This window comes from Herpailurus yagouaroundi, unplaced genomic scaffold (assembly GCF_014898765.1).
Source record: "Herpailurus yagouaroundi ecotype Mexico unplaced genomic scaffold, PumYag 77, whole genome shotgun sequence".
Lineage (NCBI taxonomy): Eukaryota > Metazoa > Chordata > Mammalia > Carnivora > Felidae > Herpailurus > Herpailurus yagouaroundi.
The window spans coordinates 63,794,194-63,821,913 of NW_024412388.1; the positions used below are offsets into that span (position 1 = coordinate 63,794,194).

Below are 27,720 nucleotides of genomic sequence, written 5' to 3' on the forward strand. Positions count from 1 at the left end.
CATTGTATATAATTCTGAATCTTTAAGAATTGATATTTCATTTTTCAAATTTAGGTTCATATTTTGGAAACAAAAGATCTAATGCAGAAAACATATTTGCATCAAATTTTACTTTTGGTACAAGCTCATCTTCTGCACGAGATAGTAATTATCCTCAAATACTAAAAACTCCATTGTCTGCTGGAAATCCCCAGAGATCAGGTTATAAAAGTTGGACACCACAAATGGGATATTCAGGTAAAATGAGTGGAATGTTGACCTAGATGACCTTTTGAAACTTTTAAGATTTATAAGTTAGGGTAGTTAAATTCATTTGAAGTTATTTGTAATTGATATGGATGACTGAAAAAAACACATCAGTTTACATCTATCCATAATTTGAGGTTAAGTTAATGCTACATAGTTTCTGATATTATTTGTTAATATATCCAGGTCTGCATTATTTTAACTATTCTGACAAAAAGTAAATGAAGGAGAAAACTCTCTTATACATGATGTTTATTTAAATTTAGAAATTGATCCTGCTAGTACATCCTGTGGGTTTTTTTATACTTAAATTTTAGTTTTTATATAAATCTACTAGATTTTCTTGAGGGGGAAATGGATGAACTAATTTCTTCATGTGTAAGCATTCTCTAAGGTACATTCAGTGAAATTGCTTGGATATAGTGTTTGTGAATGTATACATATACAAGATAATGACGAATTGTTTTTCTAAGTACTTCTACCAGGGTACACTATTACTGGCAATGTATAAGAGTTCTTGTTAATTTACATCCTCTCCAACATTTTGTATTGTCAGACTTAATATTTACCAGTCCAGCAGTTGTAAGATACAACCTAATTGTAGTTTGAGTTGGCATCTTCCTGGTTATCAATGAGGCTGATTACCTTTTTTTTTTTTTTAAGTTTATTTATTTATTTTGAGAGAGAAGAGAGAACATGCATGCTGAAGGGGCAGAGAGAGAGAGAAAGAGAGAATCCCAAGCGGGCTAGTGCCCTATGTGGGCTTGAACTCACAAACCTCTAGATGGTGATCTGAGCTGAAGTCAAGAGTTGAACACTTAACTGAATGAGACACCCAGGCACCCGAGGCTGGTTACATTTTGTTGCTTTTTGACCATCTAGCTTTCATTTGTTGTGAAATGACTGTTTGTGTGTTTTTCCCATTTTTCTTTACTTTTATTTTCTAGATTTGTAGAAATTCCTTATATATTCTAAATATATATTCAGAATACATATTCTTTTTGATGAGTACATTTATTGGGTGTATCTTCCCTAGGTTTGTGACTTCTCTTCTTTCCTCCTTTTTTTATGATGTTCTTTGATGAACAGAAGTTCTTAATTTTATACATTAGTAAACATTTTGTCTCAACTTGTAAATGTCTTTTACAGTTGTAAATATGTATAGTTTATATGTCTATTAGGTCATCTTTTTTTTTTTTTTTTTTTTTAAGCTCTATGCCCAGCGTGGGGCTTGAACTCATGACTCTGAGGTTAAGAGTTGCATGCTCTACTGACTGAGACAGCTAGGTGCCCCTATTAGGTTCTTTAATTGTGCTAAGTCTGTATTACTAAAGACTTTTGTAGAGGTATATTAAAATCTCCCATTATGATTGTGGACTTGTCTATTTTCTCTAGTAGTTCTGTTAATATTTTGTTTTGCCTATTTTGAAGCTATTTCATTATTTTTTAAAATTTCTTTTGAGAGAGAGAGTGCATGCACACATGCATACAAGCAGAGGAAGAGCAGAGAGAGAGAGAGAGAGAGAGAGAGAGAGAGAGAGAGAGAGAGAGAGAATCCTAAGCAGTAGGGCAAAACCAGACATGGGGCTCCAACCATAAGATCATGACCTGAGCTGAGATCAAGAGTCAGTCACTTAACCAACTAAGGGGTGCCTGGGTGGCTCAGTCAGTTAAGTGTCCATCCCACTTTGACTCAAGTTCCTGAATTGGGCTGGCTCAGTGCTGATGGTGCAGAGCCCTCTTGGGATTCTCTCTTTCTCCCTCTCACGCTGCCCCTTCCCCTCCCCTGCACGTGCTCTCTTTCTCTCAAAATAAATAAATAAACTTAAAAAAAAAAAAAAAAAGAGTTGGACCCTTAACCATCTGGGCCACCCAGGCACTCAGAAGCTATTTTAATAGGAACATAAAAATTTAGCATTGTTCTATCTTAGTATTAAAAGATTCTCTTCATCTATAGATACAGTTTTTGCCTTAAAAGTTTTATTTTGTCTGCTATTAATTTAGCAGTTCCTTTTCTTTTGGTTAGTATTTATAGGATGTGTGTGTGTGTATATATATATGTGTATATATATATATATATACACACACACACATATGTATATATATGTATATATATGTGTGTATATGTATATATATGTGTATACATATATGTGTATATATGTATATACGTGTATATATATGTATATATATGTGTGTGTATATGTGTATATATATATATTTATTTATTTTTTACTTCCAAACTTTTACCCTTAGGCCTTTTACATGGTATTTCCTATGCTTAGAAACCCTTTCTTCTCTTCTTCATATAGTCTACTCTTATTTATTCCTCAAGTCTAAGCTTAAATGTTATTCCTTTCAGAAAGCTTTCTGTGATCCTGTAAGATTAGCTTGAGGCTCCCTGCTATGTGCTGCCATTTAACTTTGCATTTTACTAATAGTATGGGTATTTTAATTATCTTTTTTCTCTATAGCACTATGAAGGCAGAGACTATAGCAGTCTGGATCCAATCTGAAGATAGAACCATATGGTGATTTAAACAAGGGAGATTTAATATAAAGAATTATTAAATTATAATAAAAGAATCACTATAGGTTATAAGAAAACTCTGTTAGGTGCCCTAGGGCTGAGAGGAGGCCCAAGAGGTCATACTTGGAAGCAGGCCCTTTCCAGGAGCCATTTCCAAGTCTGAGGTATAGATCTCCTTGGAGAAGGTGATATTGAACCTATTGAATAGCAGAGGATACAGATTGGCCAGAAAAAGCTGGTTTACTGTCCCACTGGGGAGTGGTGCTATATAGGGCATTTAAGGTTTATCTCTTCTGTTGGCAGGTTAGGTACTGACAGTGTGGTTGACCAGGTCAGCCTTGTTAAGAGGAAGTTCATGATGTTGAGCCCATGCATATCTTTGACACCATGGCTGCTTTGTTCATAAGTCTATTAAAGAAGCACTGGGGTGGCTGGGAAAAGAGGCTAATTGAAGTCCATAGAGTTTATCATTGTCTACCTGATAATTGAGAGTCTTAATTATCTAGGGCATCTAGTAGATACCCTTTAGTGGGCATTCACATGAAACACAAATATTTTCAGAGTTTATGCCCATTTAAAGAGGCCCATCTGCATACATTTCCCCCAGATTTCCTTGACATTATCTTCCAATCTTGTTTCTTCCAGGTCCCTGACTGCCCAGCTAGATCATTACCAACTGCTTATGAATGAGTCTAAATCTATACTTCTGGTACAGTTCTACCTCATTCCAGACATGGTAGACAACCAAATGTACTCCTCAAAGTTCTGCTCATATGAAAGATCAAAATGAACAGAACAGCTAAAAAAAAAATTAGAATAAAATAATAATGCATATCAACTGTCTCAGTGAAAGAGGAGTTTCATAGCAAAAAAGCAATGGAGAAATTATTAAGGAAAAGATTATCTATACAAAAGCAGAAATCTTTGAGATACCAAATCAAGATTGGTAGCAAGTATAAATCATTGTAATTGATTTATAAAATTCTCATAAATGAAAAACATTAAAATTTAGTAAAAACTCTATAAGGACAAATATCTCAAAATAAAATATAGAGGGGTACGTGGGTGGCTCGGTTAAGCATCTGACTTTGGCTCAGGTCATGATCTCACAGTTTGTGGGTTTGAGCCCCATGTCGGGCTCTGTGCTGACAGCTCAGAGCCTGGAACCTGCTTCAGATTCTGTGTCTCCCTAACTCTTACCCCTCCCCTGCTAGTGTTCTTTCTCTCTCAAAAATGAGTAAACATTTAAAAAAAATTTTTTTTAATTTAAAAAAGGAGGAAAGAAACTTCAGAATTAAGAAAAAAAGAATTTCTTTAAAAAATAGAAAACAAATGGATATATTAACTTATGTTAAATTTTGATAGTAATTTTCAAAAATACAAATTTAGTATCAGTCCATTAAATTACCCAATATTACTACTACTACTACTACTACTAATCCATTTCAGAAGTTAAGAATGGTAAATATACAGTAAAATTGGTTTATCTCCTATACTATTGATGGAATTGGGGGAAAAAAATCAGTACAGGGGCACCTGGCTGACTTGGTTGGTAGAGCATGTTGCTCTTGATTTCAGGGTTGTGGGTTTGAGCCCCACATTAAGTGTAGAGATTACTTAAATAAACTTAAAAAAAATCGGTACAATTCTGAAAGAAATCTGACAATATGTAGGAGATCCTTAACAAATGGTGGTTTTCCTTTGTTCCAGTGATTGACTTCTAAGGATCCATTTTAAGGAAATAATAAGAGCTTTAGGCACTAGGATGCTAATTATATCAGCATGACAGTGTAAGCATTCTTTTAGAAGTTTAAGGGAGGTATCTTCTGAGTGTACTGAATTTCACTGGAAGTTAGTCTTTATTTTCCAAATAAAAATAGGAAGGTCATATTTTATTGCAGAACTTAAAATGATTTCATAGATCTTATATAAACTTGATCATAATGTATAAGCTGGCTTTCAGTTCAAGATCTAGACACAATAAATTTTTGAATGAACTCTTAAGTTAACCACTGAGTCGGATAACATAAATGGATAATTTTGTAGACATTGTAATAGAAGGGTAGAAAAGAATCTAGGTCAGGAAGGGATAAGAGGGGGAAAAGGGTCTATTGAAAGATTGACAAGGAAATCAAAGGTAAATTTGTTTTTTGACAATAAAATTTTACACATTTTTTCATCCATGGATAATGTCCCATATTTAAGTAATTTCATATGCTTTACAAAAAAACCCTTCTATGTTATTGCATTTAATTCTTATAACAACTTTGTGAAAAAGGTTTGGTATTTCTGGTTTACAGATGAAGAAATGGTAGCTTTATTATGGTTAAACAACTTACCTAAACGTTCATTGTTTGGAAGGCATAGATTTCAAAATCTGTAATATATGTAAAGGTTAGGAGCATCAGATTTGGAGCTGGGCTGCCTGTGTGCAAATTCTGACTCTACTAGTTCCATCCATGCATCAGTTTCTTTATAAGTAAATGGAGTAAATAATGATATCTATTTGATAGAATTGTGACAAATTAATTAATCCAAATAAAGAATTTAGAGTAGTCTTGACACATTAATAAAGTATCCAACATTACACATTTAATACACAATACATATAATTGGAGTTTATAGTTGTATAATATTTTATTTTTTATAAAATGCATTCATATATATATAATCCCATTTGATTCTTTCAGCCAGCTCTTGAGTTGGGCAGGGCAGTTATTACATTATGCCTTGTAATTTTTGATTACTTATCATGAAATAATTTGCTCAAATTCATATAGCTTTTAGACGACAGAGTAGGATAAATAGTCTAGGTTTTCTGATCCCAAATTCAGTGTTCCTTCATAACTCCATTCCAATAAATGCAACATAAGGCAATATATAACTTACTTCTTATTTTGAAGTTTTGGCAAAATACTTTTGAGAGTTAACATTTTTATTTGGTCTGGATGTGAAAAGTTGTTTTTGATGAGGAACAGAAAGTTATTTCCTTGGATATTAATAACTGTGTCCTAAAGTTGGTGCTTGGAATCTTCTGAGGAAAGAATGAGAAAGTACTACTATTAATGCTTATACATTTTCTTTTTACAAAATTTTTAACAGCTACATCCTCATCTGCAGTATCAATACACTCCCCATCAGTTATTGTAGCTGTTGTAGAAGGGAGAGGACTTGCCAGAGGTGAAATAGGAATGGCAAGTATTGATTTAAAAAGCCCACAAATTATATTGTCTCAGTTTGCAGACAACACAACATATGCGAAGGTAGGTATTAAACTCTTAGAAAGTGGTTGACTTACTCAGCAGCACGCAGATTTTCAAGTCACTGCTTTCCTAATTAGTTTACTTTTTCATGGAATAAAGGTAATTTACAATGCACCAATGTAGGTTACTCTGAGTTAAAATTGTTTTCCATCTGATTTTTATTTTTTGAATGTATTTTGTCCTAAAAATAATGTGCTTTGCTGTTACTTGAACATTTCAAATTACTGTTAGTTTCTAAAATTAACATCTTCAAATTAATAATTCCTGGTCTCATTCCCAAGACTGTATATTAGTAATGCCATCTCCAAAGGGTTGTTTCCACTGGACAGTATTTGAATTTTATTTTCCAGAGTTCCGGGAAATGGGTCTTTGAGGTCAGTCATAATTTAACCTCTTCTTGCCTTCACTTCCTATCACTTATCATTAATTTGGGCCACTGGCCTATTGTCATGGGAATTTCTGTCCCTTAACCAGGTGGAAGTAATCTGCTTCTAATCTCTATATTCTAAAAAGTTATTTGACCCAATTACTATTATTAAAATATATACATATATATATATATCACACAATGTTATTTTCAGCATTTTATTCCTCTTTTTTCCTTTCCCTAATTCCTCTTTATGGTTTTTCAATACATAGGTTTCCTTTTCCTACCAGTAATTAATTTTTTAATATACCTGACAGCCTAAATGATTCTAGTACTGCATGCTAACTATCCCAGGTATTTCACATTTTTATGCAGTTTTAAAAAATAGGAAAAAAAGCTTTTTTAAAAATAGGAATGTTTGGCAGATTAAGAATTTCTGTGTCTAGAATGGTTCTAAGAAATGCAACTATATTGTGAAAAGAATAAGTTGTAACACAGGTATTTCTCTTCGGTGTTTCTATACTGCTCAACTTCTAAGCTGTACCAGTGTGACTATATTGATTAAATCACCATAGTTACACTATTGAATGTATGTTTTTTATGGAGATAGATAAAATAACGAGTAGAAAAATTTATTTTAAAACATCTTATTTTAGGAATATATATTTGATAAGTTCAAATTAATTTTTTAGTTTAGAGCTGTTACAAATTATTGTGACTTAAAATATAGCCTATGTTTATGCTATTTTATATTTGTGGTTATATAGAAATGCTTAATATATCATTATTAGATATATGTTTTTTAACTCATATAATTAGAACAGCTGTAATTTTGTGTAACTATGTATTATTTTAAGTACTTATCTCTTAGAAAAAGTATGTCACTTGTTTGGTTTTAGAGAATACCAAGCTTACATTTAAGAAATTATTTATTCAAATGATTTTAGGTGATCACTAAACTCAAAATTCTATCACCTTTGGAAATAATAATGTCAAATACTGCTTGTGTTGTGGGGAATTCAACTAAGTTGTTTACTCTGATCACAGAAAATTTCAAGGTAAATGATTTTTATTCTCAATAGTAACACTCAAGGTCTTATTTATTTATTTATTTATTTATTTATTTATTTATAATGTTTATTTTTGAGACCAAGAGAGATAGATCATGAGCAGGGGAGGGGCAGAGAGAGGGAGACAGAATCTGAAGGAGGCTCTGGGCTCTGAGCTGTCAGCACAGAGCCCAATGTGGGGCTCGAGCCCACAAGCCGTGAGATCATGACCTGAACCGAACTCGGATGCTTAACTGACTGAGCCACCAGGCGCCCCAAGGTCTTTATTTAAAATCCATTCTATAATGGCATTCTGGAGAACAATAATTTGAGTAACTTTATATTTACCCTAAAGTACTAAGTACAAGTCCTAAGCTAAGGGACTATTAATACACAAAATAAAAAAATGACAGGACATCCACTTACTTGATTTGGCACCCTTGATCTACTTAAAAAATTTTTTTAATGTTTATTTATTTTTGAGAGACAGAGACAGAGCCTAAGTGAGGGAGGGTCAGAGAGAGAGAGAGAGAGAGAGAGAGGGCGGGGGAGACACAGAATTTGAAGCAGGCTCTAGGCTCTGAGCACAAGGCCCCACATGGGACTCACACCCCTGAACCACGAGATCATGACTTGAGCCCAACTTGGACACTCAACTGACTGAACCACCCGGGCGCCCCTTGATCTACTTTAAACAAATGGGAAAATATTTCAGATAATGAGGTTTCTCAGAGTATATAGAAAGTAGATCCTTAGAGGAAAAACAAAACAAAACGAAACTGAATTTCCTTAGGTAGAGCTTTGTGGAAACTAGTTATTGTGCTGCCAGACTAGTTGAAATTGAGGTTCTTATTCTAGGGAATAGCACTATCAGCAAGTACTTTTCCTTTTAGAGAATTTGATCTGTATTACAGAATTGTTTCAGCTTCCCCTGGTAGCATGTACTCCTCACAGTTAGCCTACTGCTCTAAGCCTCCATCTGTGGGACTGTGACAGATAAGTGCTCGGAAACTTTATCCAGCGAATGTTCTCCCTCTAAGCCAGGACGTCTCCGACATGCAGTTTATCTCTTTCCTCTAGCAAATGTTTTGTGGAATGGGGGTTGTAGTTCCCTAATCAAGTAGGTAGCATTGCAGTTGGAATAACACCTCAGGAGTGCAAATTATTTTCAGAATATACTATACTTTGTTATGTCTATAGCCTTATCTTTAACACATTTGGCATCAAGCTGTGATTTAGATTCCAGTGTAGTTGTTAATATATTCAGCATCTGCAGTCATTTAAGTTTTCTTGTCATGCTCTTAGAGATCCTGTGTAGCTCAGCTGTCTTTGACTTATTGCTAGAAATGGCCCCTATTATAAATCTGTTCTTTCTATTATACAGATCTCTTTACCTGTTATCTCTTTTATTCATTACTTCAAACTTCTTTTCATCACCTCTATTTATATATACTTTTCTAACTTTTGTTATTTTGCTCTGCTTAAGCATTCCAGGTTTTTGGCTTGTTAAGTAACAGAAATTCAACTTACACTAGCTTAAGTAAAAAAAAAAAAAGGGAGTGGGTGGGAATTTATTGATTTATGTAACTGAGAACCCAAATGAATGATTGGATAGATCTTATCCCCTACTCCCATCCTTACCACGATTTTATTTTTTTAAGAACACTAAATCATACTTTAATCCTGTTGAAGGAAATTTGTGCTAAAATTACCTTGGGATGACATGTTTTTAAGAATATACATGGTATAAAGGTATAAAGCAACCAGCTTTGGGATGATTTGGACTGTCAGCCTGCAGTCACTTGGGCAACACAGGCATTACATTTTTGACATTTAGTTATCCCCACTTGCAAAACAGAAATCACAGTTACTATCATATAATTAGCTTTACATTGTCAACATTGTTCAGAACATTTCGAAGAATTTTGCTAAAACAGAGAACACAGGCTATCTCCATAGCTGATTTAAGCCTTTTCCTATAAGCTTTTATTATGTTGCAAAAAATATATATACTAATACAATTTAAAGTTTTGCCAATTAACTGGTCCTATCATATTATTATTAAAATATGTAATTCAGAAATATTTTTTTTAATTTTATTTTTTATTTTTTAAAGTTTACATCCAAATTAGTTAGCATTTAGTGCAACAATGATTTCAGGATTAGATTCCTTACTGCCCCTTATTCATTTAGCCCATCCCCCCTCCCACAACCCCTCCCATAACCCTCAGATTGTTCTCCATATTTATGAGTCTCTTCTGTTTTGTCCCCCTCCCTGTTTTTATATTATTTTTGTTTCCCTTCCCTTATGTTCATCTGTTTTGTATCTTAAAGTCCTCATATGAGTGAAGTCATATGATTTTTGTCTTTCTCTAATTTCACTTAGCATAATACCCTCCAGTTCCATCCACGTAGTTGCAAATGGCAAGATTTCATTCTTTTTGATTGCCAAGTAATACTCCCATTATATATATATATATATATACCACATCTTCTTTATCCATTCATCCATCGATGGACATTTGGGCTCTTTCCATACTTTGGCTATTGTTGATAGTGCTGCTGTAAACATGGGGGTGCATGTGTCCCTTCGAAACAGCACACCTATATCCCGTGGATAAATGCCTAGTATTGCAGTTGCTGGGTTGTAGTGTAGTTTTATTTTAGTTTTTTTGAGGAACCTCCATACTATTTCCCAGAGTGGCTGCACCAGCTTGCATTCCCAACCATTTTTTTTTTAATTGTAGACAGATTACCTCTGTGAGTTTTAAGATGATTATGATGGCTCCAGATTGATGTCATCTCAGCTTAGCCAACTTAGAGAAAAAATATATTCTTTCTTCTGGTGTCCATATATAAATTCCAGGGAAGGACCCCAATAGGTCCTACTTTATTCACATTCCCACATGTTAGACTAATCACTATTTCTCAGGCTAGAAGCACTGTGATTGATTAATTTCTGGTCATTTGCTTTCTGTGGGGCACAGAGCACTGTAATTGACAGTCCTACCAAAACCACATAGAATGTAAGGTAGATGAGCCCTTCAAAGGCAAAAACAACATACATTTACCACACTTGAGATATAGGATAGTATGGCAGAGTGCTTATGAATAGAGGAGTCAGAATGTGCTTGTTTCAGATCTTGACTCTGAGTAACCATGTGCAAGTTGAGTGACCATGTGCAAGTTAAGTTACTTTTTTTTTCCATCAATAATCTACCTTTTAGAGAATTGGTATTTTATGTAAGGTAACTAGAGAAATGACCTCATTGATAAGTTTACTTTTGGACAAAGTCCTAAAGAGGTGAGAGAGAGAGAACCACAGAAGTATTTGGGGTAAAAGTATTAACTTCTTCAGTGTATTTTTCAATATCATCATCATTACCATACCATAAAAATTATTTCATTAAATGAGAAGCAATATGAAGTGGAAGGACTTTGTAGGTAGAGAAATCTAGTTTCAAGTTTCATCTCTGGCATATATCAAATATATGGTGTTAGAAAGCCTACTTTTTAGAATTTATTTTTAAGACAATTATAGTTAATACAAGACTTATGTCAAAGGGTATTGTGAAAGACTAGCTGAAATAACTTAAAACAATCTTGGTGCATAAGAAATTCCCTACCTCCTCATTTTTTTTCCCTTTCTTCTAGCTCTTTCATAGTCCATTGTTATTATATTACCTTTCTTACCTATTATCTTTATTCAGAGTAGGTAAACCTTTTACTCTACAACTCCATGCTTTTTTTCCTACTCTTTTTAAAAAGTTCCTTTATCTCCTTTTCTTTATTCTAAATAAATTCATCCCATGTAGGTAGCATCTCCTAGATTTGGTGGCTGGAATTGGTGTTTTCAGTCTCAGCAACTAATATATTAAAAGGATCTACTCTCTCTAATTATGTTAGAGTATGTAAGACTGAAAGTAAAACCTGGGTGGTGATGCTGCTGTAGAATAAAATTAGTAGAAGGCAGAGATTCTCATGTTTATTTTTTATTATTGTACCTACCATATTCAGTTATATGTCATATGAGTATGGTCTAATAAGAGCTATAGATTACTATAATTCACTTAGCAAAACAGTCACTTTTTTCATAAATAAGAAAATGTCCTATTTAACTCTGGAAGATAATAAATAATAAAAAATAAACTTTATATGGTATTTATCCGTGTACCTACATGTATTTCGGAAAGCAGTTTTGGGCAAATGCATGAAACTTAAAATTTATTTTGAAATTAAAACTTCTTTTCAGAACGTTAATTTTACTACTATCCAAAGGAAATACTTCAATGAAACAAAAGGACTAGAGTACATTGAACAGCTATGCATAGCAGAATTTAGTACTGTCCTAATGGAGGTTCAGTCCAAGTAAGTTATGACTCAATGAAAGTAATAAATCTCTAGTTTGGGTTCCATGAGAGCAAGGTCTTTTATCTTTTTTTTTCTCTGCTGTATCCTTACAAAAGTCTGGCTTATAATACATACTCAGTAATTACTAAAATAGTAAAATACTTAGCTAAAATTTATACACAAGGCATATCTTGGTAACTTAATTTGTATTGAATTTCTCCAAATAAGTCATAATCTGTGGCCATTATGGTTGCTGCTCACTTTACTTTGGAGTGAAATGCTCAAGTAGCTACCGTAACCTAGAAATGTGAGACATAGAGCTGTGTTCCTGTAACTTTGTACTCCTAAGAGACTCAGCTAAGACAGGGAATGATATTTTTAGGAAGGATATTTTTTAGAACATATTAAATAGATACTTTCTTTGAGCCAGGTTAGACTATTTGTTTACTCAGTTAATCAGTGACTCCCCTCATCAAGATCATGACAGTTTTCTATATATTAGAACTTCCTAATTCTACCTTTAAAGCTGTCAGACATTTTCAGCATTATTTGAATTCTTAGAATGGTACATCAAAAATTGACACACAATTGAATATTGTCTTCTAACACATGATTTATTGGAGTCCTTAGGTGTCAGACTTCAGAAAATTGTCTATTTTTATCAACTCTTATGTTTTAGAGGTTGTTTAGCTAGTTTTCAAAAGTAACACTTGGTGTGTTTTTTTCCCTTTGAATTTAAGCAATGCTATGCAAGTATTTATAATTTTCCTAATATTGAGGTGAAATAAATGTTTTATTTTATAGCAATAATTTTCATTTATTGTAAAGATTTATTTATTGTAAATTTTTATTTATTGTATAGTGATGTATCTTTGGTCACCTTTCAGGTATTACTGTCTTGCAGCTGTTGCAGCTTTATTAAAATATGTTGAATTTATTCAAAATTCAGTTTATGCACCAAAATCGCTGAAGATTTGTTTCCAGGGTAGTGAACAGACAGCCATGATAGATTCATCATCAGCCCAAAACCTTGAATTAGTAATTAATAATCAAGACTGTAGGTAAGATCATCCAATTTTTTTCTTAAAAAATGTATCAATGTATTTTATTATGTCCTATTTTTCTATGAATAGTTACTTTACATTTTGAAAAATTGTAGAAATATTGAATAAACATATTTTTAATCATTGTACCATTGTTGCTGAACTGCTCAGATGTTTCACTAAGTCAAATTTTAGAAAGATATTTGTATGAAACAACAAAAAAACAATCCATTTCAAAACTAGGCAAAGGACTTGAATGGACATTTCTCCAAAGAAGATATACAAATGGCCAATAAGCACATGAGAAGATAATAAGTATCACTGGTCATGAGAGAAATGCAAATCAAAACTACAATTGCTACTTCCCAGCCATTAAGAGGTCATTATCAAGTAAATGGAAAAAAAATGTTTGCCAGGATGTGGACAAATTAGAACCCTGGTACATTTATGATGCGAATATCAAATGGTACAGTCACTTTGGGAAATAGTATGGTTGTTCCTCAAAAAGTTAAATATAGAACTACTGTATGATCCAGCATTCCACTTCTTTTTTTTTTTTTTAACATTTATTTATTTTTGAGACAGAGAGAGAGAGAGAGAGAGCATGAATAGGGGAGGGTCAGAGAAAGAGGGAGACACAGAATCCGAAACAGGCTCCAGGCTCTGAGCTGTCAGCCCAGAGCCCGACGCGGGGCTTGAACCCACCGAGCGTGAGATCATGACCTGAGCGAAGTCGGACGCTTAACCGACTGAGCCACCCAGGCGCCCCTCCACTTCTAAGTATATAGCAAAAAAAATTGAAAGCAGAGACTCAGATACTTGCACACAAATGTTCATAGCAGCATTATTCACAGTAGCCAAAAGGTGGAAATGAACCAAATGTCTAACAATGAGTGACTGACTAGATAAATGGAATAAGATATATAGATAATGTATAATGGAATATCATTCAGCCTTAAAAATGGGTCAAATTCTGATACATGCCACAAGATATATGGATTGTGAACACATTGTACTAAGTGAAATAAGCCAAACACAAAAGGAAAAATATTTTATAATTCCACTTAGGTACCTAGACTAGGCAAATCAACAGAGACAGAAAGGCAAAAATTATCAGGGACTGGGGACAGTTGGGAATGGGTAGTTACTATTTGGTGGATTCAGTTTCTGCTTGGGATGATGAAAAAGTTCTGGAAATGGGGAGTGGAAGTGGTTGTACAATACTGTGGGTATATTCAATGACACTGAATTGTGTACTTAAAATGATAAAAATATAAAATTTATGTTGTGTGTTTTACCACAATGAAAAGAAGATACTGTATCCAGAATACCACAAAGTTGGAATAAGGAGCTTTAAAAGCATCAAGTACAGGAAATTTAAGGGTCTGTGTAATTATTTGAGAAGATAAAAATAGTTGATCAACTGGGTGTATGGTATATGACTAGATTGCTGGTTTTATTGGTTTATTATTAACTTTATTTAGAGTACCAGGAATATTGATGGTGAGCATGAGAGAGAGACAGAGAGAGAGATGTGTGCAGACAGACACAGTGTTTATAGATTTCATAGTGGGGTACTTAGAATTAAAATGTTAATAGAAAATAACATAATCAACATGTGACAGTGTAGTGGGGATGTATTAACATGGGTTCAATTTGGTACAAATAATTAATGAGCCACGGTTTTTCTCCTTGAGGAATTACAATCTAGAGGAGACACATAGATGGCATTATTAGCACATACTAAGTATGGTGATAAAAGTTTGCATAAAAATGATGCATTTCTCATAGCAGAGAAAGAGAGTTAATTGGGCTTGGGTTAAGGGTTAAAGGAAAGTAATTAGGAAAGTCTTTCTAGAGGAGATAATACACGAGGTAAGTTTTGAAATATAAGTGGGAGTTACCCAGATGAAGAAATAGGAAAGATGGTATGACAGTGAAAAATAAAGTCTTGAAAGCATGATTTTCAATGGAATAATATGCTATATACAAGGAAACAGTATTACGAATTGGTAAAGTACAGGCTGGAAGTAAGTAAGCTTGAAGTAGTTAAATATAAGCTTCTGGTAATTAAATATAACATCAGTCATCAATGAAAGGGATAAACTTAAAATGATTATGAATTTTAATATTAAGAGTATTGATGGGAATAAAGAGCACTTTAGACAGTTAAAACCTTAAGGTGCTCAGTGCCAGTTTAGAGCCATAGTTGTTTAAATATCTCTGTCATTTTGTATATTCTTTTTTTTTTTTTTTTATTTTTTTTTTCAACGTTTATTTATTTTTTGGGACAGAGAGAGACAGAGCATGAACGGGGGAGGGGCAGAGAGAGAGGGAGACACAGACTCGGAAACAGGCTCCAGGCTCTGAGCCATCAGCCCAGAGCCCGACGCGGGGCTCGAACTCACGGACCGCGAGATCGTGACCTGGCTGAAGTCGGACGCTTAACCGACTGCGCCACCCAGGCGCCCCTATCATTTTGTATATTCTTATCTTGGCTTCACTTTCCATTATGTGAAATTGTCAGACATTATTTGCTGTTGTAAACTTAGAAACACAGGCTAATTTTGTTAATTATTTATATTCTAATTCTTACGAGTAGTTTAGATCTACCCAGGACCTGTTGATACAACTTTTAGTAAGAGTGGTACTGTATATACTACTTTTAGTTATCTATCAGTATGGTGGTCTCAGTACCTTTGCAGTTCCATTGATTAGTGATGGTCTAAAATTACAGCCTTAAAGAATTTATAGTTAATTGTAGTTATTATTTCTTTTCAGCTTAGTGAATAAGTAATATTTTTCCTCTTGCTACTTAAAAAAGGATTAAAATAATATCTAGAAAAATTTCTCTGTTACTTTCTATGTTACAATAACAGTAAATAGAAAGTCCATAACTAAGGCTGGTAATTATTACAAAATGTTTTATACTTTGTCACATTTCATAGTTCATCATTATTTATCATTATCATTGTCAAACATTGCTTGAGTTCCTGCTGTATATTAAGTGACAGGATATTTGACCTCTGGGAGGTCACATTATAGTTGAAAAGGAGAAATTGAGGTTTCTTCACAGACTTGAGCCAAAGAATATCAGGTTAAGAGATAGATATTCTACCTCCTGAGCTATCTGAATAGCTCTAATGCTTTTATAGGCTGGTAACCTGTTCAGTTTCACCCTTCAATTTCTATAGCAAATGGCAGGTTTGGGTGTGCTGCTCACTTCCTTTTTTCCTACAGAAGGCCAGTTCTCAAATGTTGAAAAAAAAAAAAAAAGTGCCTGTGCTGAAACCCCCAATCCTACTCCACCAGGACTTCGTTTGAGTAGTTCTTTAAAAATTTGTTTAAATTGATATACCAGGGGTACCTGGCTGGTTGGTATAGCATACAACTCTTGATCTCAGGGTTGTGAGTTCGCCCACATGTTGGGGGGTAAAGTTTACTTAAAAAAAAATACAGATATACCAAAAATCTACTAAGACTAAGAGTCATTCTAGTTTTCTCTCCTTTTTCAACTCATATTCAACCCAGATTCAATCCACTACTAAATCCCCTTGAGTCAGCCTTTAGAATACATACCAGTTCTGGATCACATCTTAACCATTTCCAAGGCTACACCCTAACCCAAACCTCTATCATTTTAGTCTGGACTATTGTAATAGCCCCTAACTTGTTTCTCTGCCTTCTTTTTACCCTCCTACACTTAGTCTATTCTTGATCTAGTGGACAGACTGTGATCCTTTAGGAATCAGATCTTGGAACTGTCCTGCTAAAAATCTTCCAGTGGCTCCCATTACATTTAGAATAGTATCCAGTCTTTACCATGGCATACAAGGACTTCTATGTCCTGACCTCTATCAACTTCTTTATCTCCCTCCATTCTTACTTTTACTTGCATATTCCCACCAATCTTGATCTTCTTTTTGGTTCTGGAACCAGAAAGGATTGCTGGGCTTAAATTAGTGTTCTGATGGCCCTTTTTAACTGATAGCTCTTTTCTTGTTATTTACTTATTTGGAAACCTTGGACAAGTTACTTAATTTCTTTGTGCTTCGTTCCTTATCTTGTAAAATGTAAATATAACATCTACCTCGTAGTGGTTATTAGAATTAAATAAGTTGATATATGCAAAGTGCTTATAACAATGCCTGGCACATGCTTAGTGTTCAGTATATGTTACCTGTTGTCAGCATCATCCCCATCCCATCATCATCTTTGCAAGGATACCTTTTGAATTCAACTATCAAATACACATATAGGTCTTTCTCAACGAACTTAACTAAAGTAACCTTCCTGGTCATTCTCTATACAATCCTGTTTTGGTTGTTGGTTTGCTTAACGCTTTTCTGTACCTGAAATTCTTTTCTTCTCTTTTACTTGTAGTTTTCTTCTTAAGTTAGAACAAAGTGATTATATTAAATATACATTTTTTTTCAGTGTGAAATTACTGATATCTTTCTATTATTGATGGAATGTCATGGGCTAGAACATTTTATATTAGTCTGAATATTGTAGCTGACCTATGAAAAAATTCATTAAATGCAAGAAGATATGTCTATCCTTTGTTAATGAAAGCATGGTTCATTGATAGTGTACTTGGAAGCTTATTCAAAATATATATTCTCAGGCCTCATCTCAGACTTACTGAATTAGAATTCCCCATGTGATTTGTATGCACCTGAAAGTTTGAGAATCACTACTTTAGATGACAGGATTATTTAGAAAGCTAAATGGTAACTTTTATTTGGATATTTCCTGTATAATTAATGAAATTTTCCCAATTTGTGTTTTCAAAGGAATAATCACACACTGTTTGGTGTTCTAAATTACACTAAGACTCCTGGAGGAAGTAGAAGACTTCGTTCTAATATATTAGAACCTTTAGTTGATATTGAAACCATTAACATGAGATTAGATTGTGTTCAAGAGCTACTTCAAGATGAAGAACTCTTCTTTGGACTTCAGTCAGGTAAATGAATATAATCTAATTTTATGAATACAAATTATTTAGTAAATACATTGTCTCCTTATAAGAATACTAGTCATATTGGATTAAGGCTCACCCTAATAACCTTATCTTAACTTGATTATATCTATAAAGATCCAATTTCCAAATAAGGTCACATTCAGATACCAGGGTTTAGGACTTCAAAATATCTTTTTGGGGGACACAATTCAAGCCCGATAACATAAGGTAAGAGAATTGCCTTTTGCACCTGGCTATTTGTTCACTCATAGGGAAGTACAGTTCTCTTCTTAAATCTATGGGTGGGGCATCTGGGTGGCTCAGTGAGTTGAACATCCAACTGTTGATTTTCACTCAGGTCATGAACCCAGGTTTGTGGGATCAAGCCCCATGTCAGGACAGCACAGAACCTGCTTGGGATTCTCTCTCTGTCTGTGTCTCTGTCTCTGTCTCTGTCTCTCTCTCTCTCTCTCTGGATCCCCCTCTCCCTCTCTCTACCTCCACCCCCCGCTGCCCTCCTTGTGCTCTCTCTCTCTCTCTCTCTCTCTCTCTCTCTTAAAAAAAAAAAAATGTATGGGCGAAAGGAGAATATATATGCACTGATCCCAGTCCAATTCCTGGTTCCTAGCAGCTTGATCGGTCTTTCATACACCCACTATCCTAGCCATCCCACCTGGTGTTCTGGGAGTCTAAACTGAAGTGATACATGAAAATCTAGAAGGCATTGGGAAAATGCCACAACCCCAAGATCAAGAATTACATGTTCCACCAACTGAGTCAGCCAAGTACCCCATGTGTAAATTTTTAAAGAAATAAATTTCAGAGCTAAAAAAAGAAGGGAAATACAAAGAAGTATGAAGAAAATTACTATAAAAAAAGGCAGTAATTCAATAAGGAGAGATATTTAGTAGTATCATCTTAATTGGAGTTCAAATAGAACTAATATGTGTCCATTAAACTTAACAATGGTGAACCTGTGGATGACTATCTTAGGTTGGGTTCTTCAGGAGCAGATCCTGATATGAGGATTGATGTGAATATGGTTTATTAATAAGAATGTGCTTGTAAGAGAAAACAGGAAAGGAGAAAAAGACAGGGAAGGGGAGAAAAAGCCAAGCAAAAGTATAATTTCAGGCAACATCCTAAATAAGGTAACTTCAACTGATACTTCTGGACATTAAGTTGCATTTAGGGTTTTCAGAGTGGGGCTTTCACACTCCCACTTCATTTAGTGACTTAAGGAGTGCAGGGCGCTTTTGGCCCTCTGCTTGAGAGCAAAGTGCTGTAACAGTCTAGGGGCAGGACTCCAAAAAGACTCCAGGTGTGGGCCAGCAGAAGAAAAGCCATGCAGAGCAAGACAAGGGGTACACAGAAAGATAAAAGAGACCCAAGAGGATCTTGACAAAGAACCAGGAATATCTACTACAGTAACCTTGACTAGAGGAATCTCACACAGCACAGAAACAAGACTGCAGCAGATTGAAATGTAGTTAAGAGACGATAGCGAGTGTGGAAAATTTGTCTTTCAACAAGTTAGCCTATAAATTAGAAGAAGAGAAAGATAAGGTGAGCAGAGGGGAAGGAAGAGGGAGAGAGAGAGAGAACCCCAAGCTCCGTGCTAAACGTGGAGCCTGACACAGGGCTCAATCCCATAATTCTGGGATCATGACCTGAGCCAAAATCAAGGTTTTATAATTGGTTTTATAATTATCATTCACATAGTCACGACTTCCAAATGTACATTTCATGCCCAGACATCTCTACAGACTTTTAGCCCCATATATCTTATTGTCTACTGAACACTTATTAGATCTTTCTCAATCATTTCAAATTCATTGTGTCCAAACTGTGCCATCCTCCTTTCTAAATCATTCTTCCTTATTTCAGTGAAGAGTTATACATCCAGCCTCTCTACCACGACAGATACCAGGAAGTCATTCTTAACTCTTCTCTTCCCTGAAATCAATCATCAAATTCTGCAAAGTCTCCTTCCTATATATCTTTTGAATGCGTTGGCTTCTATTCCCAGTGCTGCAGCTCCCAACCTGGGCTACCATTTATATATTTTTTGATTTATTGTAACAGCCTTGTGTTTGATCTCTTTCCTCCAGTATTTCTTTTTATAGTCTCTTCTCTATACTGCAGCCTGAATGAGATTTTGAAAATATAATTCTTAGCATATTACTCTGTTTTGATTTTTATTGTTGGTATAACAAATTACCACAAATTTAGTGGCTTATAATAACATGAATTTATTTTCTTAGAGTTCTGGAAGTCAGAAATCAGTTCTGTTGGGCTAAAATCAATGTTAGCAGTTCACATTCCTTCTGGAGGTTCTATGGGCCAATGTATTTCCTTACCTTTTCCAGTTTCTGGAGGCTGTATACTATTCCTTGGTTCATTGGACTTTCTCCATCTTAAAAGCCATACGTATAGTATCTTTTCTACTTTCTGACCTCTGCTTCTGTCCTTGTATCTTCTTTTTCTAATTGATCCTACTGCCTCTGTCTTATAAGGACTCTTGTGATTACTTAAGGACCAATAAAAATCCAGAATAATCTATTTCAAGATGCTTAACTTAATTCCATCTTCAAAGTTTTGTTTACTAGGTAACATATTTGCACGTTGCAACAATTAGGATATGGACATCTTTGGGGGTACCACATAACCCACTTACATAAAATTATTCAATCTCTTCTCATTACTTTTGGTATAAAGTCCAGACTCTTCTATATGACTTTTTCCCTGTCATCTCCCACAGCATCTCTTGCTACTCCTCGTTTTGCATTCTGCCTTTTAGTATAATTGACCTTTTTTAGTTACTTGAACAGATCCTCTCTCATGGTTCAAGCTTGGTACTCTGTACTCTTTGCCTAGAATTTTCCTTCTCCATAGCTTGCGACCTCTCCTCCCAAGCAATCCTTAGCTAACTACAGTTCATCTTTTACCATTCCAGTTTAGATGTCACTTATGCTAGAAGCCTTTCTGACTCCTCAAGTCTGTGCTAGTCTTTTTTTCTACATCTCGTTATGTAGTATCTTATTTTGTCACTTACCTTACTGGATTGTAAGTGCATGTTTTATTGGAGGATTCCCATTAGAGGCTAGGATATAACAGGTGTTAATATTTGTTAAACTATTGATTTATTATTGAACTTGTTGAAAATTGTATTCTGTTGTTTCCAAGATTGTGTTTTATAGGATATTAATGAAAAACTTGAATTTTCTTTGTTTGAAACTTTAATTTTGATATATTTTAAACTTTAATTTCATTTTTTTTACTATTTCTAAAAAACTTTTTAAATGTTTATTTATTTATTTTGAGAGAGAAAGAGCTCAAGCAGGAAGGGGCAGAGAGAGAGAGGGGGAGAGAGAATCCCAAGCAGACTCTGCACTGTCAGCACAGAGCCTGATGCAACGCTTGAACTCACAAACTGAGATCATGACCTGAGCCAAAATCAAGAGTCAGATGCTTAACTGACTGAACCACCTAGGGGCCCTAAGCTTTATAATTTCTTATACCTGAAAGTTTTAAAATTTGCATCTACATATGTAAAACACTTCTATGCATTCTATATCTTGACAGTTTATAATTTATCTTAACATACAATAAAGTATGGGAGCAAGAACAGAGACAGAGCAAGGTGGGAGGGTAGTTTTGTTTGTTTGTTTTTGTTTATTTTTGGGAGAGAGAGAGAGAGAGAGAGAGAGAGAGACAGAGTGTGAGTGGGGAGGGGCAGAGAGAGGGAGACACACAATCCAGAGCAGGCTTCAGGCTCTGAGTTGTCAGCACACAGCCCAAAGTGGAGCTCAAACTCACCGACCAGAAGATCGTGACCTGAGCCGAAGTCAGACACTTAACTGACGGAGCCACCCAGGTGCCCCGGGAGGGTAGTTTTTATGCTTCATTAAAATAGGAGAATCTGAATCTCATTAAAACAACAATGACCTAGTACTTACTTTATTTAGGCATTTTATAGGTATTAGGGATAAAAACGTGGAGGATTAAGCTATAAGTTTCTGTCCTCAAGGATCTTATACTCCTGTTAGAGGAGGAGAATTCTAAATAAATAATTGATACAATGCAATCAATGCAATAATAATTGAGTATTATTTTATGGGAACACAGAAGAGTGAGCTGGGATAAAGACAGAATCCAGGATCCAAAGATAATACTTCTGTTCTATATTAAAGGAATGGGTAGGATTTTGACAAGAGAGGCCTAGAAATGGTAATTAAGACAAAGGAAACATACCTGTGCGAGGTATGCTGATGCACATAGGGCGACAAAAATGTTTTTGTGGATGTAGTGGCGGGGATAAATATCTGCTATTGGCTGTGATCTTGAGTGGTCATTACTTTCTAGGGTACACTTGCTTTTCTAGGAACTGGGGGAAGATAGAGTTACCATAAGCTTCTGCAGTTATATTTGCAGTTGATATGAAAGAGTTTGATGTGTTTAAGGCATGGCCGGTGGTTACTTACAATTTGAAGCCTTGAGGAATAGCAGGAAATGAGGATTGGGGCTAGCTTGTGAAGGGCTTTTATGTAATGCTAAGAAATTTGGTTTTTTTTTTTTTCCTGCAAGTAGTAGGGAGCTGATGATTCTGAACCAGGAGAGTAATATGACCAAACCTTTATTTTAGAAACATTAGCCTGGTTGTTATGGTAGATTTAGGGAAGGGAAGAAGAAAAGACCAAAAAAGAAAAAGGCCAATCCATATGAGGGTTTAAGAGTCTGATTAGTGGAATCACATGTAAAATGTCGTAATAGTATTATGTTTTATTGAACAGTAATAACAGTAGCATGCTCAGTCTATTTACTGTTACTTCTTCAACATAGTTTTAACATAAGTAATTAGAAGCAGCAGATTCGAAAGGGTCAGAGTTCTAGAGGTAGGCAACTGAAAACTATCACAAGATACCTGACAACTTGAACAGGAAGAAAGCAATGTACAGTTTTTGTCTTTTTGTTTTCTTTAAGTGTAACAGGTTGGAGCCACTTTGTGAAAGTATCAATAATAAGTCTACACAAAAGTTCTGAGGTCATATGTTTCAGTGATGATAATAATCATGAGTTATTAAAAAGAGTTACTATAGTTCACTGTATTTTAAGTATGAGGAAATGAGTTCATTAAAAAGTCTGTATGTTAAATGGCAAGGTTTAAAAAAAACTGGAGATATTTAAAAGGGATAGATTACAGTTATCATACAGTTACTTTTATAGAATATTTTAAGCTGGAAAGTGAGTTGAAAAAAGCAAAAGAACAGTTTTGAACTCGGGTATGTGCAAGGAACTTTACACATATTATCTCCTTTAATCCTCACAACAACCATAGGAGGTAGATGTTACAATCCACATTTTAAAAATAAGAACAACCAAAGTTCAGAGAAGGTAGGTAAATTCTGTTAGGTGACATGGTTAGTGGTTGAACTGAGTTTTTAAACAAACTAATCTTAAGTATCAGGAAGAAAAGTTAGAGATCAAAAAGGTGAAAAGAAATTTATAATTAGCATCTAAAAGCCAGAGAAGTGTAGTTTTTAGAAGGAAAGGGTAATCAATAGTATCAGATTTGAAGATGGATTATAACTAATAAAATTAAGAAAAGATCATTAGAATTTATTGTTTTATTCCTGACATGTAAGATAGGTAAAGACAATTAAAACACATAATGTATGTAGGTAGAACCGTTCTGTTTTATTATTTGAGGATAATACTTTATATAAATACTGTATATTTTGAACTGTAACACAAAGTTTTTTAAAAATTTTTTTGTCGTTGTTGATTACAATTTTATTTATAATACCAAGATATGGAAACAACCTAAGTGTCAACGGATGTTGGATAAAGAACATGCGATAGCTAGCTAGCTAGCTAGCTAGATACACACATATAGATGTAGATATAGTTATGGATATAGACAGACATAGATATACAGTTGTCCCTTGAATAACATGGGGGTTAGGGGCACTGACTCCCTGCACAGTCAAAAATTTGTCTAACACAAAGTTTAAATGCACATGTTTCTTTTTTCAGTTATATCAAGATTTCTTGATACAGAGCAGCTTCTTTCTGTTTTAGTCCAGATTCCAAAGCAAGACACGGTATGTATCTATGTATATATTATATATTATGTTACTATATTTTATGTGATATAACTTGTCTTAATGTGATATAATAATAAAAAAGTATCAAAATGTTTTGGAGGGCACCTGAGTGGCTCAGTGGGTAAGTATCTGACTCTTTGATATTGGCTTAGGTTGTGATCTTGTAGCGTGTTTTCTCTGTTGTGAGATTGAGCCCTGTGTCTAGCTCTGTGCTGAACATGGAGTGTGCTTGGAATTCTCTCTCTCCCTCTCTCCCTGCCCCTCTCCCACTTGCTCCCCTTCTCTCTCTCAAAATAAATAAACCAACTTTAAAAAAAAGTTTTGGAAAAGTACTTCATTATTAATATCTGGAGCATGTTTATGCCTTTTTAAAAGAAACATTTTTTTCTTAATTTTCTATTATATTTTATAGTAAAATTAAGATTCTTAGTTGGAGAATTGGCATATTTTCATTAAGTATTAGTTTTGTATATAATTTTTTAAAACTTAGATTATAATATTTAATAAATAACTAGATAAAATTTATATTAGATCCAAAGAGATAGGTGCTTCTTAAAAGTGAACATTATGTGAAGTTTGATTAGCCTTCAGATATGCTTAAACTTTAAGATGAAACATCTTTGAATATTTTTCAGATTTAAATACTTAGTGCTTATAGGCACATCCTGTAAGGAAAATCATATATGGTTTTTATTCTTCTGTTAAAGTGAACAGAAAAATATTTACTTTAATGAAATACATGCATATTTTTGCTCATATGCTTTAAAAAGAAAAGAATCTTGTACATCAGTAGTTTGATTTTAAATTGATTAATTTGCAAATCCACTGAAATCTAATTAATCTATGTTTCAGGAGTCTTTCCATATTGTAGAGATAACCTCTTTAGGTTCATTTATAATAAAAACATTATCTGATGGATGGAAATGTTTTGGCTGTTGGCCAGGCACAGAATAAGAAGTTTCCTTAAATAGTTGAAATACCTTATAATTTAATATATACAACTGGGAAGTAACCTAAAACAACTGATGTCTGGAACCAAATTAGTTACATTCATAACAGGAGTTTGGAAGCTTTCCCTCCTCTTTAACTTTCTGGTACAGTTTGTGTAGAACTGGTATTATTTCTACCTTAAATGTTTGGTAGAGGTCACAAATGAAGCCATTAGAACCTGGACTTTTTTTTTTTTTTTCTAGGAAGGTTTTTGACTATAAAGTCAACTTCTTAAATAGATATGGTGCTATTCAGGTTACCTGTTTCTTGTATGAGCTTTGGTAGATTGTGTCTTTCAAATAATTTGTCATTTCACCCAACTTGTTGAATGTATTGGCATTAACATTGTTCATAACCTCCTTACTTGTACATAACCTTGTACATAACCTCCTTGTACATAACCTCCTTACTTGTACATAACCTCCTTACTTCATAACCCTCATTACGCTGTTCAATAACCTCCTTACTGTCCTTTTTATATTTCTAAAGTTTGCATGATATACCTCTCTTACTCTTTATTTTTTGAAGTTTATTTATTTTGAGAGAGAGAGCATGCGTGCAGGTGAGCAGAGGAGGGCAGAGAGACAGGGTGAGAGAGAATTCTAAGCAGGTTCCTCGCTGTTGGTGCAGAGGCCAAGGAGGTGCCAGATTTCATGAACTGTGAGATCACAACCTGAGCCGAAATCAGTAGTATGAGGCTCAACCAACTGAACCACCCAGGTGCTCCCCCTCACTTATTCTTGATGTTGGTAATTGAATATTCTCTTTTTCCTTTGTTTTTTAAAGTTTATTTATTTTGAGAGAGAAAGAGCAACCAAGTATGCACATGCATGCAAGCATGGGAGGAGCAGAGAGAGGGCAAGAGAGAATCCTGAATAGGTTTCACACTGTCGGTGCAGAGCCCAAGAAGGAGCTGGATCTCATGAACTGTGAGATCATGACTTGAGTCAAAATCAAGAGTTGGTTGCTTAACCAACTGAGCAACCCAGGTGCCTCTCTCTTTTTTGTTAGTCATTCTGACTAGAGGTTATCAAATTTATTGGTCTTCTCAAGAAACCATTGTTTGATTTAATTGATTTCTTTTTCATGTTCTCCATTTCGTGGATTTCTGCTTTTATCAGTCTTTTTTTTTATTGAATATTTATTTATTTGTTATTTTTTCCCTTACAAGTTTTTAATTTCAATTCCAGTTAACATACAGTGTAACATTAATTTTGGGTGTGGAATTTAGTGATTCAACACTTGCACACACACCATCCAGTGCTCATCACAACAAGTGCACTCCTTTATATCCATTACCCATTTAACCCAACCCACTCACTACCCATCTTCCTTCTGGTAACCATCAGTTTGTTCTCTATAGTTGAAGTCTGTTTCTTGGTTTTCCTCTCCCTCTCCTTCTTCCTCTCCCTTTTTCCTTCTTCTGATTACTCTGTACTTAGTTTTCTCTTTTTTCAGGTTGTGAGGAGAGAAGCTGAATCATTCATTTGAGACTTTTTTTTTAATATAGTCATTGTAGTGCTATAAATTTCCCTCTGAGTAATGCTTTAGCTATATTTCACAATTTTTGATATGTTGTGTTTCCTTTTCCAATCAAAAATGTTAAAACTACTTTCTGATTTCCTTTTTAATTTATTCTTTGACATATGGGCTATTTTTTTGTTATTTAGTTTCCAGTATTTGGAAACTTTCTAGATATCTTTCTGTAGAGATCTCTAATTTCATAGTGATCAAGGACACATATTGTCTAATATGGATCCGTTTAGCTTTATTGACTCATTTTTATGGCCCAGAATATGATCTTTCTTGTAAATGTTCCATGTATGTTTGAAAACAATGTGTATTTTGCTGTTGTGGAATTGAATTTTCCATGAATGTCCATTCAGGTTGATTGATAGTGTCTATATCTATATCTTTATTGTTTTGGGGGATCTATTTATTGTATCAATTATATATCTATTGTTTTGGGGGATCTATTTATTGTATCAATTATTAAGAAACAGATGCTGATATCTTCAACTATAATTGTGGATTTGTCTATTTCTCTGAAGTTCTTTTCTTTTTTATACAGTGGACATTTTGTATATACTATTAATTTGCATATATAAAGTTCAAAATCATTTCCTTCTCCCTCATTTTTTTTCTTTTTCAAGTTTTTATTTCAATTTTAGTTAACATACAATATACTATTAGTGCCAGGTGTAGAATTTAGTGATTTATCACTTACATGCAACACCCATTCTCATCACAAGTGTCCCCCTTAATACCTATCACCAATTTAAACCCATACCCCTGCCCATCTCCCCTCCAGTAATCCTCAGTTCTTTATAGTTACAAGTCTGGTTTATTTATTTATTTGTTTTTCTTTTTTGAGGGAGAAAGAGAGTGTGCATACCAGCAGGGGAGGGGCAGAGGGAGAGGAAGGGGGAGAATCTTGTGGGGCTTGATCTCACAACCGTGAGATCATGACCTGAGCCAAAATCAAGAGTTGGGTGCTTAACCAAGTGAGCCACCCAGGCTCCTGAAGAGTCTGTTTTATGGTTTGCCTCTCTCTCATTTTTTTCCCCCTATGTTCATCTGTTTTGTTTCTTAAATTCCACATGTGTGAAGTCATGTGGTATTTGTCTTTCTTGGACTGATCTCACTTAGCATAATACTCTCTAGCTCAATCCACATCTTTGAAAAATGGCAAGATTTCATTCCTTTTGATGGCTGAGTACTATTCCATTGTATATATGTACATCTTCTTTATTCATCAGTTAATGGACATATGGGCTCTTTCCATAATTTGGCTATTAATAATGCTGCTATA

At 34.4% G+C, this 27,720-nt stretch overlaps 1 protein-coding gene and 1 long non-coding RNA gene across 3 annotated transcripts in view; one reads left to right on the forward strand and one right to left on the reverse strand.

Annotated features, from left to right (window-relative positions):
• Positions 1-27,720, reverse strand: part of LOC121027331 (uncharacterized) — a 50,374-nt gene that overhangs the window by 6,775 nt on the left and 15,879 nt on the right. The window contains exons 3-4 of the long non-coding RNA XR_005788666.1: positions 5,663-5,807; positions 5,113-5,150 (exon numbers count right to left, since the gene is read on the reverse strand). This is a non-coding gene — a long non-coding RNA (uncharacterized LOC121027331). The remainder of the gene's footprint in view (positions 1-5,112; positions 5,151-5,662; positions 5,808-27,720) is intronic.
• Positions 1-27,720, forward strand: part of MSH4 (mutS homolog 4) — a 90,779-nt gene that overhangs the window by 2,587 nt on the left and 60,472 nt on the right. The window contains exons 2-8 of one of the 2 annotated variants that reach the window (XM_040470669.1): positions 55-237; positions 5,876-6,036; positions 7,351-7,461; positions 11,705-11,820; positions 12,690-12,863; positions 17,642-17,814; positions 23,848-23,915. In XM_040470669.1, coding sequence (XP_040326603.1) covers positions 55-237; positions 5,876-6,036; positions 7,351-7,461; positions 11,705-11,820; positions 12,690-12,863; positions 17,642-17,814; positions 23,848-23,915 — 986 coding nt within the window. Of the gene's footprint in view, positions 1-54; positions 238-5,711; positions 6,037-7,350; positions 7,462-11,704; positions 11,821-12,689; positions 12,864-17,641; positions 17,815-23,847; positions 23,916-27,720 lie in introns of those variants that run through there. The other variant, XM_040470668.1, reaches the window with a different exon arrangement.